Source organism: Oncorhynchus mykiss, chromosome 30, assembly GCF_013265735.2.
Source record: "Oncorhynchus mykiss isolate Arlee chromosome 30, USDA_OmykA_1.1, whole genome shotgun sequence".
Lineage (NCBI taxonomy): Eukaryota > Metazoa > Chordata > Actinopteri > Salmoniformes > Salmonidae > Oncorhynchus > Oncorhynchus mykiss.
Window position 1 is genome coordinate 20,027,847 of NC_050570.1, and position 14,395 is coordinate 20,042,241.

Genomic DNA, 14,395 nt, shown 5'->3' on the forward strand with positions numbered 1-14,395 from the left:
GTTTTTTGTCCAAAAATAAGTAATCAATCCGGGAGTATGTTTGAACATGAGAATAAAATGAATACTGTCTATCTGTAGGTTGTAGGAAACACCAGGCCTCAAACAGCATATTTCTGAAGAAAGGATTGAATAAGTAGGGCATATTTAGATGTCCTCACAAACAAATACAGGCCCTTGTCAAGAACTGGGGACATTTTACAGTTGAAATCCCCCCCTAAAATCAACAAATGAGAATCTAAATTGGGAATAGCAGACAGAAAGGAAGAAATGAAACTTGTGTCATCCCAATTGGGAGCATAAACACTAGCCAAAACAAGAGGGGTAGAAAACAGTTCACCGGTTACTATGATGTATCGTCCCTTAGGATCAGCAATAACCTCAGAAGCTTCAAAAGGAGTAGCTTTATCAACCAGAATAGCAGCACCTCTTGATTTACTATGAAAGTTTGAGTGGAACGCTTGACCAACCCAGTCCTTACGCATCCTAAAATGCTCACCAGTCCTCAAGTGAGTGTCTTGTAGAAATGCAATATTTGCATTCAAACCCTTTAAGTTTGTCAACACCCTCTTACGCTTCACCGGGTTATTAACCCCTTTGGTGTTCCATGAAATGTACTTGATCGCATTATTTTGGCCCCTCTGGGCAATCCCGTTATTCAACCCTGTCATTCGAGCATAGAATGCAAAAGCAATGAGCGCCCAAAACCCCCAGAATAACTTGTCTCAGAGTAATAATGTATGGTTGTAGATGTTTGGAAAAAGTACAGAAAAAAAAACTAAAAAGACAGAATGACATTAGAACTGAACAATTCAACCTCCCCCCCATCCCAGACAATACTTCCCCAAACGAGGTACCTAAATAGAACATGTTCTCTTCGCACAGTATGTCTGTGAGTGCGGTCTTAAACCTAAACCCACAGTCCCGCTCTTTAAAGTCACGTTTTGTTAGTGGATCAAGCAGCAAAAAGAAAGATATTTTGTTTTTGTTTTTTCAAATAAAAAATCCCTTGTGCAAACGGAATGACAAAAGCACCACTTGTAGATGTATATAATTATATTCCCAGTCTTATAACAGGCATTGAGAGAGAAAATAAATAAATGGCTCTCAGCCAAAAATCTAATTTGAAATAAGGAAATCGTAGTAAGACAATTAAAAATAAAAGTAATTATAATAGTAGTCTAGTTGACGCTGCGACAGCTTACAACCAATACAAAAAAACTACGTGTGCGCAACGTTGAACGTTTGCTGGGCATAAATGACGCTCAAAACGTTTAAAATTAAAGTGAGACCCCAAAAACCGTGTAGCCTCGAGACATTTACTGTTTACTGGGTCAATGCAAACGGATGCAGTAAACAAATAACCAAAAATATTTTTAGTCACTGAGACAGTGTAAACAAACTGAATAGGTGAGCGAGACAACTCCTGTGTTTCTAGGCTAAGTAAAACCTTAATATGATTAAATAAAAATGACTGAATGCTTGTAAGGCACGCACACTAGATGATCAAAACATTAGATCACATCAAATAAGCCTGAATGGGTTCGCCAACTATACAAGACTAGCCTGTTATATCTAAACATAATTGTACCACAGGTGGGTTACTTACTATCCACAGTTCGCAAGCAACAGTTGCTGAACTGTGAGCATGTTCAAGACTTCTTGATGTGACGTTGAATGTGAGCCATAGCCTCATCCAGAGATTCAAATGTGTAGTCTTTACCCTCATGAGATAGCCATAAACGGGCCGGGAATCGCAGTCCATACTTCACACTTGGATGGTCCCGAAGTACTCGTTTGGCCTGTCTGAAAGCTGCGTGCTGCCTGGAAACAGTGGGGGAGTAGTCCTGGAGATGGAGAAGCTCTGTCCTTGAAAGCTCAGAGTGGTATTGCGGGCTCGTCGGAGGATCTCCATCTTCTCAAGAAAAAAGTGCACTTGAAGAATTGTCACGGGGCCTCTCCCCATCCCGGGGCTTTGGGCGCAGCAACCGGTGGGCTCGATCAATCAGGGGCTTTTCATCTAAGGCAAGAACATCCTTCAGCAGCCCTGAAACGAAATCCGTGGCGCAATGCATTTCCGCTGACTCTGGGACCGGTACAAGTCTCAGATTATTGCGGCGAGAGAATCCCTCTAAACTCACACAGCTCTCCTTCACCTTTTTCAAATCCGCAGCTAGGCGTTTAACTTCAGCCTCCAGGGGTGTAGTTAAGTCGGAGACATTAGTTGTAGCAATTGTTGTAGTGTGTGACGCAGCTGTTTTGAGTAATGTGATTGCTGGCACAGTCTCGTTCCGTAGGATGGTTAAATCTGCTTTTAAAGTATCAGAAACCTCCTGTATTCTGGCCTCAATCGTAGCAACCACCTTTATTTTCATTTCAACTATCTCAGAGCGTAGTAGTTTGATGGCCTCGAATGTTTATTTCAGCGCCGCCAGGCTAAGCCGCACCCCCGGGGTAAAGTGTGCGTCCCCGGGCCCTCAGACTCAGGAGAGGGTGGTGATGAGAGCGGGTCTTGTAGGCCGGGTTTTCTTAAAGTCATGCTTTTGGCCTTATGTTTGGTCGACATGCTGACATTCGGAAGCAAAGTAGTCTTGTTTTTTAAGGAAAGGGATCACCAACTTAATATTTGAAAATAAATACGGTTCTGCTGCAAAATTCACAAACTTTAAGAATACCACGGGGGCAAATGGAAAACACGTCAGTCGCACATGGCGTCCCTCCTATCCCCCCAAGATACAACTATTTTACATGGGTTTAAAGATAAACTTCTTGTGAATCCAACCACGGTGTCATATTTCAAAAATGCTTTACGGTGAAAGCATACCATACAATTATTTGAGAACATAGCCCAACAGACAAATCATTACAAACAGTAACCAGCCAAGTAGAAGTTACACAAGTCAGAAATGGAGATCAAATTAATCACTTACCTTTGATCTTCATATGATTGCACTCAAGACATTAATTCATTCAATAAATGTTCCTTTTGTTCGATAAAGTCTCTCTTTATATCCAAAAACCTCTTTGTTCTCGTTTTCTTCATTAATCCACAGGCTCAAATGCAGTCACAACAGGCAGACAAAAAAAATCATAATTGTATCTGTAAAGTTCATAGAAACATGTCAAACGATGTTCATATTCAATCCTCAGGTTGTTTTTAGCCTAAATAATCGATAATATTTCAACCGGACAATAACGTTGCCGATATTAAAGGTAAACAAGAAAGGCGTGCGCATGAAAAAGCTCTGTGACACGGCAGGGTCCACTCATTCAGACTGCTCTTACTCACTCATTTTCTAAAGACTGTTGACATCTAGTGGAAGGCATAGGAACTGCAATTTGAGTCCTGAGTCAATGGATACTGTAATGGCATTGAATAGAAAACTACAACAACAACAAATCCAACTTCCTGAGTGGATTTTTCTCAGGTTTTCACCTGCCAAATCAGTTCTGTTATACTCACAAACATTATTTTAACAGTTTTGGAAACTTTTGTGTTTTCTATCCAAATCTACTCATTATATGCATATCTTATCTTCTGGGCCTGAGTAGAAGGCAGTTTAATTTGGGCACGCTTTTCATCCAAAATTCCAAATGCTGCCCCCTACACTAGAGAAGTTAAACAAACTAAAGGTTGCATAGCAACAGCATCAACTTCCGGTAGACAGGCGAAGCTCTAGTGCGATCAACTGAAAGGATACCATTTGTTTCCAGTATACTAAAATGAACTAATAATATGTAGTATACCGTATGTTAGTGTGGGTATTTGAGCACAGTTAGATTCTTTATCTTCTGACACTGAAAAGCTTCCTCCATCTTTAGACATGACAGTGGAATACAGTAGGACAGGACCGGGAATCCACTTAACATTATTTATAACTTCTTTCCCCTCAGTGAGTCAACAGAGGAGTCAGCCGGTGAGCGGGAAGAGGAGATTGGGGCCAACGCTGAGCTCACCAACAAACTCACAGACATCCTTACTGAACAGCCCACACAAACAGAGACTGGTGAGCGCATATATATTAATTACACACATTTACATGGCAAACATCACAAAGAGAAGATTTTAGAAAGGGCACAAATAAATGTAGTAAACTGGCTTACAACTGTTAGCGCCTACACAAACTGGTTCACACACTCTCTTGTACATTGATTTTGAGGTTGACCAAATTAATTGTCCCCTTGTTGAATTTTGAGGAAATGGGCCAAAGGGAAGTGGGGTCCATAACTTCCCTTTTCTGTTTCTGGCCAAGAACATTCAGTCATCAACATTCCTAATGCCCTAAGTATGAAAACTATATTTATTAGGTGTACTCTAGCATTTAGAAAACCCCATCCTGAAGGTATTCACAAATTTAAAATGAATAAATGAGATTTGTCAGTTGGTCAGTAAACACTCTGTTGCTCTTAAATCAGTGGGGCTTTCTCTTCCATCCACCTGAAGTGCAGTACCATGAGGATCTGGCTGAGGCTGGTACCATGGCCATGCGTGGCTATTGACTAAAGAAGTATTTGGTCATAAACAGTCCCCACTGAACTCCCAGAAGGTTCCACCCACAGCTCTGTGCTGTTGACCATAGACAACACAGTGCTCTATGGTCAGCCTAACACCAGGCCACATGATCCTACGCTTCTCTGTTGCTATTTCAGTTTTATACTTCTTTGAAAGGCTTCAAAATATTGGCAGGGATTATCTATAGTTTGTCTTGTCATGGTGACCTTTCAATTGTTTTTATTAAAACCTCTTATGGCTGGGGGGCAGTATTGAGTAGCTTGGATAAGGTGCCTGGAGTAAACTGCCTGCTACTCAGGCCCAGAAGCGAAGATATGCATATTATTAGTAGATTTGGATAGAAAACATAAACGTTTCCAAAACTGTTTGAATGATGTCTGTGAGTATAACAGAACTCATATGGCAGGCAAAAACCTGAGAAAAAATCCAACCAGGAAGTGGGAAATCTGAGGTTTGTAGTTTAACTTATTGCCTATCGAATATACAGTGTCTGGGGTCATAATGCATTTCCTAAGGCTTCCACTACATGTCAACAGTAATTTAGAACCTTTGTTTAAGGCGTCTACTATGAAGGAGGAGGGAATGAGAGCTCTTTCAATCAGGTGTCCGCAATGAGCTGATCACGTGCGCTCCCGTGAGAGGTAGCTGCGTTCCTTTTAATTTCTAAAGACAAAGGAATTATCCAGTTGGAACATTATTGAAGATTTATGTTAACATCCTAAAGATTGATTCTATACATTCGTTTGACATGTTTCTACGGACTGTAACGGAACCTTTTGACTTTTCGTCTGGACCTAGTGATCGCGCCTCACTGATTTGGATTTGTGAACTAAATGCGAGAACAAGGAGGTATTTGGACAAATGATAGACTGTATCGAACAAAACAAACATTTATTGTGGAACTGGGATTCCTTGGAATGCATTCTGATGATCATCAAATTTATTTATATAGCCCTTCGTACATCAGCTGATATGCCATATGCTGTACAAAAACCAAGCCTAAAACCCCAAACAGCAAGCAATGCAAATGTAGAAGCACAGAGGCTAGGAAAAACTCACTAGAATGGCCAAAACCTAGGAAGAAACCTAGAGGAGCCATGCTATGAGGGGTGGCCAGTCCTCTTCTGGCTGTGCCGGGTGGAGATTATAACAGAACATGGCCAAGATGTTCAAATGTTCATAAATGACCAGCATGGTATACCATGCATAATATCAATATATAATAGCAAGTCAGCACCTCAGGAGTAAATGTCAGTTCGCTTTTCATAGCCGATCATTAAGAGTATCTCTACCACTTCTGCTGTCTCTAGGGAGTTGAAAACCGCAGGTCTGGGACGGGTAGCATGTCCGGTGAACAGGTCAGGATTCCATAGCCGCAGGCAGAACAGTTGAAACTGGAGCAGCAGCACGGCCAGGTGGACTGGGGACAGCAAAGAGTCATCATGCCAGGTAGTCCTGAGGAATGGTCCAAGGGCTCAGGTCCTCAGAGAGAGCGAGAGAATTAGAGAGAGCATACTTAAATTCACACAGGACACCGGATAAGACAGAAGTACTCCAGATATAACAAACTGACCCTAGCCCCCCGACACAAACTACTGCAGCATAAATACTGGAGGCTGAGACATGAGGGGTCAGGAGACACTGTGGCCCCATCCGATGATACCCCCGGACAGGGCCAAACAGGAAGGATATAACCCCACCCACTTTGCCAAAGCACAGCCCCCACACCACTAGAGGGATATCTTCAACCACCAACTTACCATCCTGAGACAAGGCCGAGTATAGCGCCAACCCAGACAGGAAGATCACATCAGTGACTCAACCCACCCAAGTGACGCACCCCTCCTAGGGACGGCATGAAAGAGCACCAGTAAGCCAGTGACTCAGCCCCTGTAATAGGCTTAGAGGCAGAGAATCCCAGTAGAAAGAGGGGAAACGGCCAGGCAGAGACGGCAAGGGCGGTTCGTTACTCCAGAGCCTTTCCGTTCACCTTCACACTCCTGGGCCAGACTACACTCAATCATATGACCCACTGAAGAGATGAGTCTTCAGTAGAGACTTAAAGGTTGAGACCGAGTCTGCGTCTCTCACATGGGTAGGCAGACCATTCCATAAAAATGGAGCTGTACAGGAGAAAGCCCTGCCTCCAGTTGTTTGCTTAGAAATTCTAGGGACAATTAGGAGGCCTGCGTCTTGTGACCGTAGCTTACGTGTAGGTATGTACAGCAGGACCAAATCAGAGAGATGGGTAGGAGCAAGCCCATGTAATGCTTTGTAGGTTAGCAGTAAAACCTTGAAATCAGCCCTTGCCTTAACAGGAAGCCAGTGTAGGGAGGCTAGCACTGGAGTAATATGATTGCATTTTTTGGTTCTAGTCAGGATTCTAGCACCCGTATTTAGCATTAACTGAAGTTTATTTAGTGCTTTATCCAGGTAGCCGGAAAGTAGATCCTTGCCCGTAGTCTAACCTAAAGTAACAAAAGCATGGATTAATTCTTCTGCATTTTTGGACAGGAAGTTTCAGATTTTTGCAATGTTACGTAGATGGAAAAAAAGCTGTCCTTGAAACAGTCTTGATATGTTCGTCAAAAGAGAGATCAGGGTCCAGAGTAACGCCGAGGTCCTTCAGTTTTATTTGAGACTATACAACCATCAAGATTAATTGTCAGATTCAACAAATCTCTTTCTTTTTCTTGCGACCTAGAACAAGCATCTCTGTTTTGTCCGAGTTTAAAAGTAGAAAGTTTGCAGCCATCCACTTCCTTATGTCTGAAACACAGGCTTCTAGTGAGGGAAATTTTGGGGCATCACCATGTTTCATTGAAATGTACAGCTGTGTGTCATCTGCGTAGCAGTGAAAGTTAACATTATGTTTTCGAATGACATCCCCCAAGAGGTAAAATATATAGTGAAAACAATAGTGGTCCTAAAACGGGAACCTTGAGGAACACTGAAATTTACAGTTGATTTGTCAGAGGACAAACAATTCAAAGACAAACTGATATCTTTCCGACAGATAAGATCTAAACCAGGCCAGAACTGGTCTGTGTAGACCAATTTGGGTTTCCAATTTCTCCAAAAGAATGTGGTGATCGATGGTATCAAAAGGCCTAGGAGCACGAGGACAGATGCAGAGCCTCGGTCTGATGCCATTAAAACGTAATTTACCACCTTCACAAGTGCAGTGTCAGTGCTATGATGGGGTCTAAAACCAGACTGAAGCATTTCGTATACATTGTTTGTCTTCAGGAAGGCAGTGAGTTGCTGCGCAACAGCTTTTTCTAAAAGTTTTGAGAGGAATGGAAGATTCGGTATAGGCCGATTGTGTTTTTTTTTTTTTTTTTTTTTATATATATATCTTTTTTTTTTTAATTTTTAAAACATATTTTCTGGGTCAAGGTTTGGCTTTTTCAAGAGGCTTTATTACTGCCACTTTTAGTGAGTTTGGTACACATCCGGTGGATAGAGAGCCGTTTATTATGTTCAACATAGGAGGGCCAAGCACAGGAAGCAGCTCTTTCAGTAGTAATAGGGTCCAGTATGCAGCTTGAAGGTTTAGAGGCCATGATTATTTTCATCATTGTGTCAAGAGATATAGTACTAAAACACTTGAGCGTCTCTCTTGATCCTAGGTCCTGGCAGAGTTGTGCAGACTCAGGACAACTGAGCTTTGGAGGAATACGCAGATTTAAAGAGGAGTCCGTAATTTGCTTTCTAATAATCATGAATCAGGAATTTATTACTGCTGAAGTGAAAGCCATCCTCACTTGGGGAATGCTGCTTTTTAGTTAGCTTTGCGGCAGTATCAAATACATTTTGATTGTTCTTATTTTCCTCAATTAAGTTGGAAGAATAGGATGATCGAGCAGCAGTGAGGGCTCTTCGATACTGCACTGTACGGTCTTTCCAAGCTAGTCGGAAGAATTCCAGTTTGGTGTGGCGCCATATCCGTTCCAATTTTCTGGAAGCTCGGGTATTTTCTGTTTACCAGGGAGCTAGTTTCTTATGAGAAATGTTTTTAGTTTTTAGGGGTGCAACTGCATCTAGGGTATTGCGCAAGGTTAAATGATTTTCCTCAGTTAGGTGGTTAATGATTTTTGTCCTCTGTCGTCCTTGGGTAGGCAGAGGGAGTCTGGAAGAGCATCAAGGAATCTTTGTGTTGTTTGTGAATTTATAGCACGACTAGTGAATATTTATAATGCTATTTCTGACTTCTGTTGACTCCAACATGGCAGGTATCTGTATGGCTTGTTTTTGTGTCTGAGCGCTGTACTCAGATTATTGCATGGTGTGCTTTTTTTCCATAAAGCTTTTTTGAAATCTGACACACCGGTTGCATTAACTTCTTATGGGAACCCCTCGACAACATTCCGCTGAAAAGGCAGAGCGCGAAATTCAAAAATATTTTTTTGAAATATGTAACTTTCATACATTCACAAGTGCAATACACCAAATTAAAGCTTAACTTCTTGTTAATCAACCCATCGTGTCCTATTTTAAAAAGACTACAGCGAAAGCACACCAAATTATTTTTAGGTCAGCGCCTACTCACAAAAACACACACAGCCATATTCCAGCCAAAGAGAGGAGTCACAAAAAGCAGAAATAGAGAAAATTAATCACTAACCTTTGCTCTTCATCAGATGGCACTCATAGGACTTCATGTTACACAATACATGTGTGTTTTGTTCGATAAAGTTCATATTTATATCCAAAAATCTGTTTACATTGGAAAAGTGAAAGTTCAGTGTTAGGCTGACCATAGAGCACTGTGTTGTCTACGGTCAACAGCACAAAGCTGTGGGTGGAACCTTCTGGGAGTTCAGTGGGGACTGTTTATGACCAAATACTTCTTTAGTCAATAGCCACGCATGGCCATGGTACCAGCCTCAGCCAGATCCTCATGGTACTGCACTTCAGGTGGATGGAAGAGAAAGCCCCACTGATTTAAGAGCAACAGAGTGTTTACTGACCAACTGACAAATCTCAACACTTTGAAATGTGAATTTATTTATTCATTTGAAATTTGTGAATACCTTCAAGATGGGGTTTTCTAAATGCCAGAGTACACCTAATAAATATAGTTTCCATATCGTCGCTTCTGGGCCTGAGTAGCAGGCCGTTTACTCTGGGCACGCTTTTCATCCGAACGTAAAAATGCTGCCCCCTATCCCAAACAGGTTAAGGAGAAGTGGATCTATAATTCCATGTATAACACTTGTATCTTTTATCAATGTTTATTATGAGTATTTCTGTAAATTAATGTGGCTCTCTGCAAAATTGGAACTACTGAACATAACATGCCAATGTAAAATGAGATTTTTGGATATAAATATGAACTTTATAGAACAAAACATACATGTATTGTGTAACATGAAGTCCTATGGGTGTCAACTGATGAAGATCATCTTATCTCTCTGCTTTTTGTGACTCCTCTAATTGGTTGGAAAATGGCTTTGTTTTTTTCTGTGACTAGGCACCCACCTAACATAATCGTTTGGTGTGCTTTCATCGTAAAGCCTTTTTGAAATCGGACACTGTGGTGGGATTCACAAGTTTATCTTTAAAATGGTGTAAAATACTTGTATGTTTGAGGAATTTTAATAATGAGATTTCTGTTTGTATTTGGCGCCCTGCACTTTCACTGGCTGTTGTCATATCGATCCCGGTAGCGGGATTTCAGCCATAAGACTTAAGACTTACTAGGTGAGTTATAGCTTAGTCTCTCTATAGTTTGTCTCTGGCTAACCTAGCGTAGCAGGCTTAAAATAATTACTTTAGGCAATGCAGTGTTTCATATATGTGGACACCCCTTCAAATGAGTGGTTTCAGCTATTTCAGCCACACCCGTTGCTGACAGGGGTGTAAAATCGAGCACACAGCCATGCAATCGCCGGCAGTAGAATGGCCCCTACTGAAGAGCTCTGACTTTCAACGTGGCACAGTCATAGGATGCCACCATTCCGATTGCCGAGTGCTGAAGCTCGTAGAGAGGAAACATCATCTGTCCTCTGCAACACTCACTACTGATTTCCAAACTGCCTCTGGAATTAACGTCAGCACAATAACTCTTCGTCAGGAGCTTCATGAAATGGTTCTCCATGGCTGAGCAGCCGCACGCAAGCCTAAGATCACCATGCCCAATGCCAAGTGTCGGCTGGAGTGTGTAAAGTTCGCTGCTATTGGACTCTGGAGCAGTGGAAACGCGTTCTCTGGAGTGATAAATCCTGCTTCACCATCTGGCAGTCCCACAGACGAATCTGGGTTTTGGCGGATGCCAGGAGAACGTTACCTGTACGAATACATAGTGCCGACTGTAAAGTTTGGTGGAGGAGAAATAATGGTCTGGGGATGTTTTTCATGGTTTGGGCTAGGCCCCTTGTTTCTAGTGAAGGGATATTTTAACGCTACAGCATACAATGATATTCTAGACAATTCTGTGCTTCTAACTTCTTGGCAACAGTTTGGGGAAGACCTTTTCCTGTTTCAGCATGACAAAGTGAGGTCCATACAGAAATGGTTTGTCAAGATCGAAGTGGAAGAACTTGACTAGCCTGCAGAGAGCCCTGACCTCAACCCCATCGAACACCTTTGGGATGAATTGGACCGCCGACTGCGTGCAAGGCCTAAACACCCAACATCAGTGCCCAACCTCATGAATGGAAGCAAATGCCTGCCGCTATGTCCCAACATCTAGTGGAAAGCCTTCCCAGAAGAGTGGAGGCTTTAGCAGCAAATAGGGGACCAACGCCATAATAATGTCCAATGATTTTGGAATGAGATGTGTTTTGGCCATGTAATGTATACTGACAAAAATATAAATGCAACCATTTTAAAGATCTTAGAGTTCATGTAAGGAAATCAGTCAATTGAAATAAATTAATTAGGCCCTAATCAATGGATTTCCCAACCGGCTATAATATTAATTAATTAACTATTGAACAGAACCATTTAACTAGCTCTGAGAGGTTCACAGTTTAGTCTCCTGCCCTGTTAGTCCCTACTAGTGGGAGCTCTCCTTGTGGGCTGCCAATGCGGTTATTGGGATCCCCTGTCTGGCCCTCCCTTGTTTTGTCTGGTGTTGGGCAGATTGGTGTCTCATACTGGGCCTGGTGTGTGTGTGTGTGTTTGTTTGTTTGTTTACTGGCAGAAACTTTCTGGGGGCCAGGCCAGGACAACCCACTGCCTCTGGCTCTCCACCAACACTGCAGCAGTCCTCGTGTTCCCCCTACCAACAGTGGAGGGAACACTGTTGGTGGAGGGAACATTGGGATTTAAGACCAGAAGTCAGTGCAGCCTCCCTCATATCCCTAAAGCTAATTTCTGAGATTGTCTGTGTAAGCAGCAGGCACGCCATTCAAAGTGATTGGTTGGACTTCCTCATAGGGTTTGGGAGTCGTTTGACAGATTGATTTGCCTGCGTGTGCAGACTGGGCATTTATGCCCATCACCAATGTTCTCTCTAAGCTGCGAGTGCTCACAAAACGTGTACATTTTCTAGCAATCTTTGAAAAGTGAGTCAGGTGAACAGCTTTTATGTCTTAAATGGGGCAGTGTTTTATTTGGGAAAGGCTTGAATAAGCTAAGCTGCCAATTGCAGGGGGTAGCACATTTTTTTTGTCTGCATCTTGGTAATAATGCATTTTATTTTGTAAAGTAGTTTCTTGCATCCAACACAATACATTGTCTGTCACCACCGTATCTGAGTGGCTAAACAGGTTCACGTCGAGCCCTGGATTTTTTTTAAATGCCTACATTATGATCAAATAGCCACGGTAGCCTACTTTGCCACTGTTAAAATTAACTTAGTCGGTACAGCCTCAGTGTTCACTGTAAACATGTGCCAGAAGTTGCACAGAATTTTCACATCTAAAGTTTGCATTCAGCAGACCTGAAATTTGCTCAGTGTCGGAAGAAATTGGATGGATCATTGCCCATCAACATAACTAAACTGTCCGGAAAGGGAAATGTCCCTCTTTTCTGAGGTGCAATCAAACGTGAGTCTAGACAATGCTCTCAAATCAAACACGCCTCTCATTCGCCTTCTCAGTTGATTTTCTTTGGTTAAAAAAAATTAAACCCCTCTCCTTTCTCCGTCAGTGAGTGCCCAGCGACCAGACTCCCTGTCCCTGGCTATGGCTGAGCCAGAGCGGTGGACGTCCAGGGGTGACGGGGAGGTGAATCTGCGGATGGGGGAGTCGGGCTTTGCATCTGAGCCCCCAGTCACTGTAGACCAGATGTTTAAAACTGCAGTGGAGAGGTTTGGCAGCTACACCGCCCTGGGCTGGAAGGAGGGAGAACAGATGAAGACCATGAACTACCAGGAGTACTACCAGGCTTGCCGCACCGCTGCCAAGAGCTTCCTCAAGGTGAGACTAAACACACAGACCAACTGTACTTATGGAAATCAGACCATAACTGACACTACTGCTGTAAATGTGGATGTCAGAACAAAGTTACGGTAAGATAATGGTAGGAGTTGAGGGTTCCACACCGATAAGAGCTGTAAAGTATTATTATAAAACATTTTATTGGCGTAAGTGTCTCCTAGATTTCCAGTCACAACAAAGGCTTATAAACATCCGTTCCTAAAGTGAATCAAAGTATGAGAACAAGTTATTTTGGCAAGGCAACAATGTATCCTCAAACTAAATATGAAGCCAAAGCAAAAGAGAACCACTGTGGAGGATGTGGGCCCTTTTAGGAGGCTTTTGATAACTTCCCATCTCACTGATCATAGTCCACTATCCTAACTTCAGATCAGTGTGTGTTTTAACCTCGTGGTGACTGCGTCACTGTCACCAGCATGCGTAGGGTGAGATGAAATGTGGGAGGTAGAGGCAGTGTGCTGCTAGGGGCAACATCTAGATGCAGGCCACACTAGAGTGGGGTGATATGGACACAAATCCATAACGATAAATTACCTGAATTAATGAGGTAAAGATGAATAGAACGATACGTTTATTATGTGCCCTACCATATATATTTTTTATTATCCTTTAAACTACTACTAGTTTAATGGGACAATTGATGGCTACAAACATCAATCACCTATTTTATTTCAAAATTCACATTTCTCTAGGATAGGCTACTTATCGTGGTGAACGATATCAGCGAAATGCCTGCGATAAGTGATCGGTATGGTCGGTGTCGATAATTTTCGGTTTATCGTCCCAGGCCATGTTACTTATTGTGAAACTCCACATTATACACGAGTGAGGATTAGGACTGGCTCAGGCCCAGGGGAAGCCACACATACCCACATCTGAACCTGACTGCCTCCTACTTGGAGGGGGAGAGTCGTGCTACTCTGCATTGCCACGTAGGCAAGCAGCTGTACATTTCTTGTATAAGTATCACAATGGTGTATTTTATTACTACTCCTGTTATAAAAGACCCTCTGTAGTCTATATTTGGCTTTGTTTCACCTTCCCCTTTATCTGAACTCTTATGAAAAAAAATGAATATTAACAGGCATTATATCTGTTATGTTCCTCTTTAGGTGGCAATTTGAGATCTATGTGTAGGTCTTTTTCTCACGCAGTGTTTGTGTCCACAGCTTGGCTTGGAGCGCTACCATGGGGTTGGCATTCTGGGCTTCAACTCTGCTGAGTGGTTCATCTCTGACATTGCTGCCATTATGGCTGGGTGAGTCTCTATACTTCTGTTCACTAGGGGGTCTGACACGCTCCCTGTCATGTTAGGGTGTGATGTACAGAATGTTCCCTTCTCACTGATCTACTGTAGCCCAGTCTATTTTGTGTAGCTAAGTGACTTATGTGGCTATAGCCAAAGACCTGAGATCAAAATCAAATCCAATGTTCTTCATCACATGCTTCGTAAACAGGTATGGACTATCGGTGATATGCTTACTTACGGGACCTT

General features: G+C 42.4%; 1 protein-coding gene across 3 annotated transcripts in view; it reads left to right on the top strand.

The window, feature by feature from the left end:
• The window catches only part of LOC110521504 (long-chain-fatty-acid--CoA ligase ACSBG2), a 56,124-nt gene that overhangs the window by 27,631 nt on the left and 14,098 nt on the right, over positions 1-14,395 (top strand). For 2 of the 3 annotated variants that reach the window (XM_021599102.2, XM_021599099.2), the window contains exons 3-5: positions 3,892-4,004; positions 12,611-12,879; positions 14,070-14,158. In XM_021599102.2, coding sequence (XP_021454777.2) covers positions 3,892-4,004; positions 12,611-12,879; positions 14,070-14,158 — 471 coding nt within the window. The remainder of the gene's footprint in view (positions 1-3,891; positions 4,005-12,610; positions 12,880-14,069; positions 14,159-14,395) is intronic. The other variant, XM_036968755.1, reaches the window with a different exon arrangement.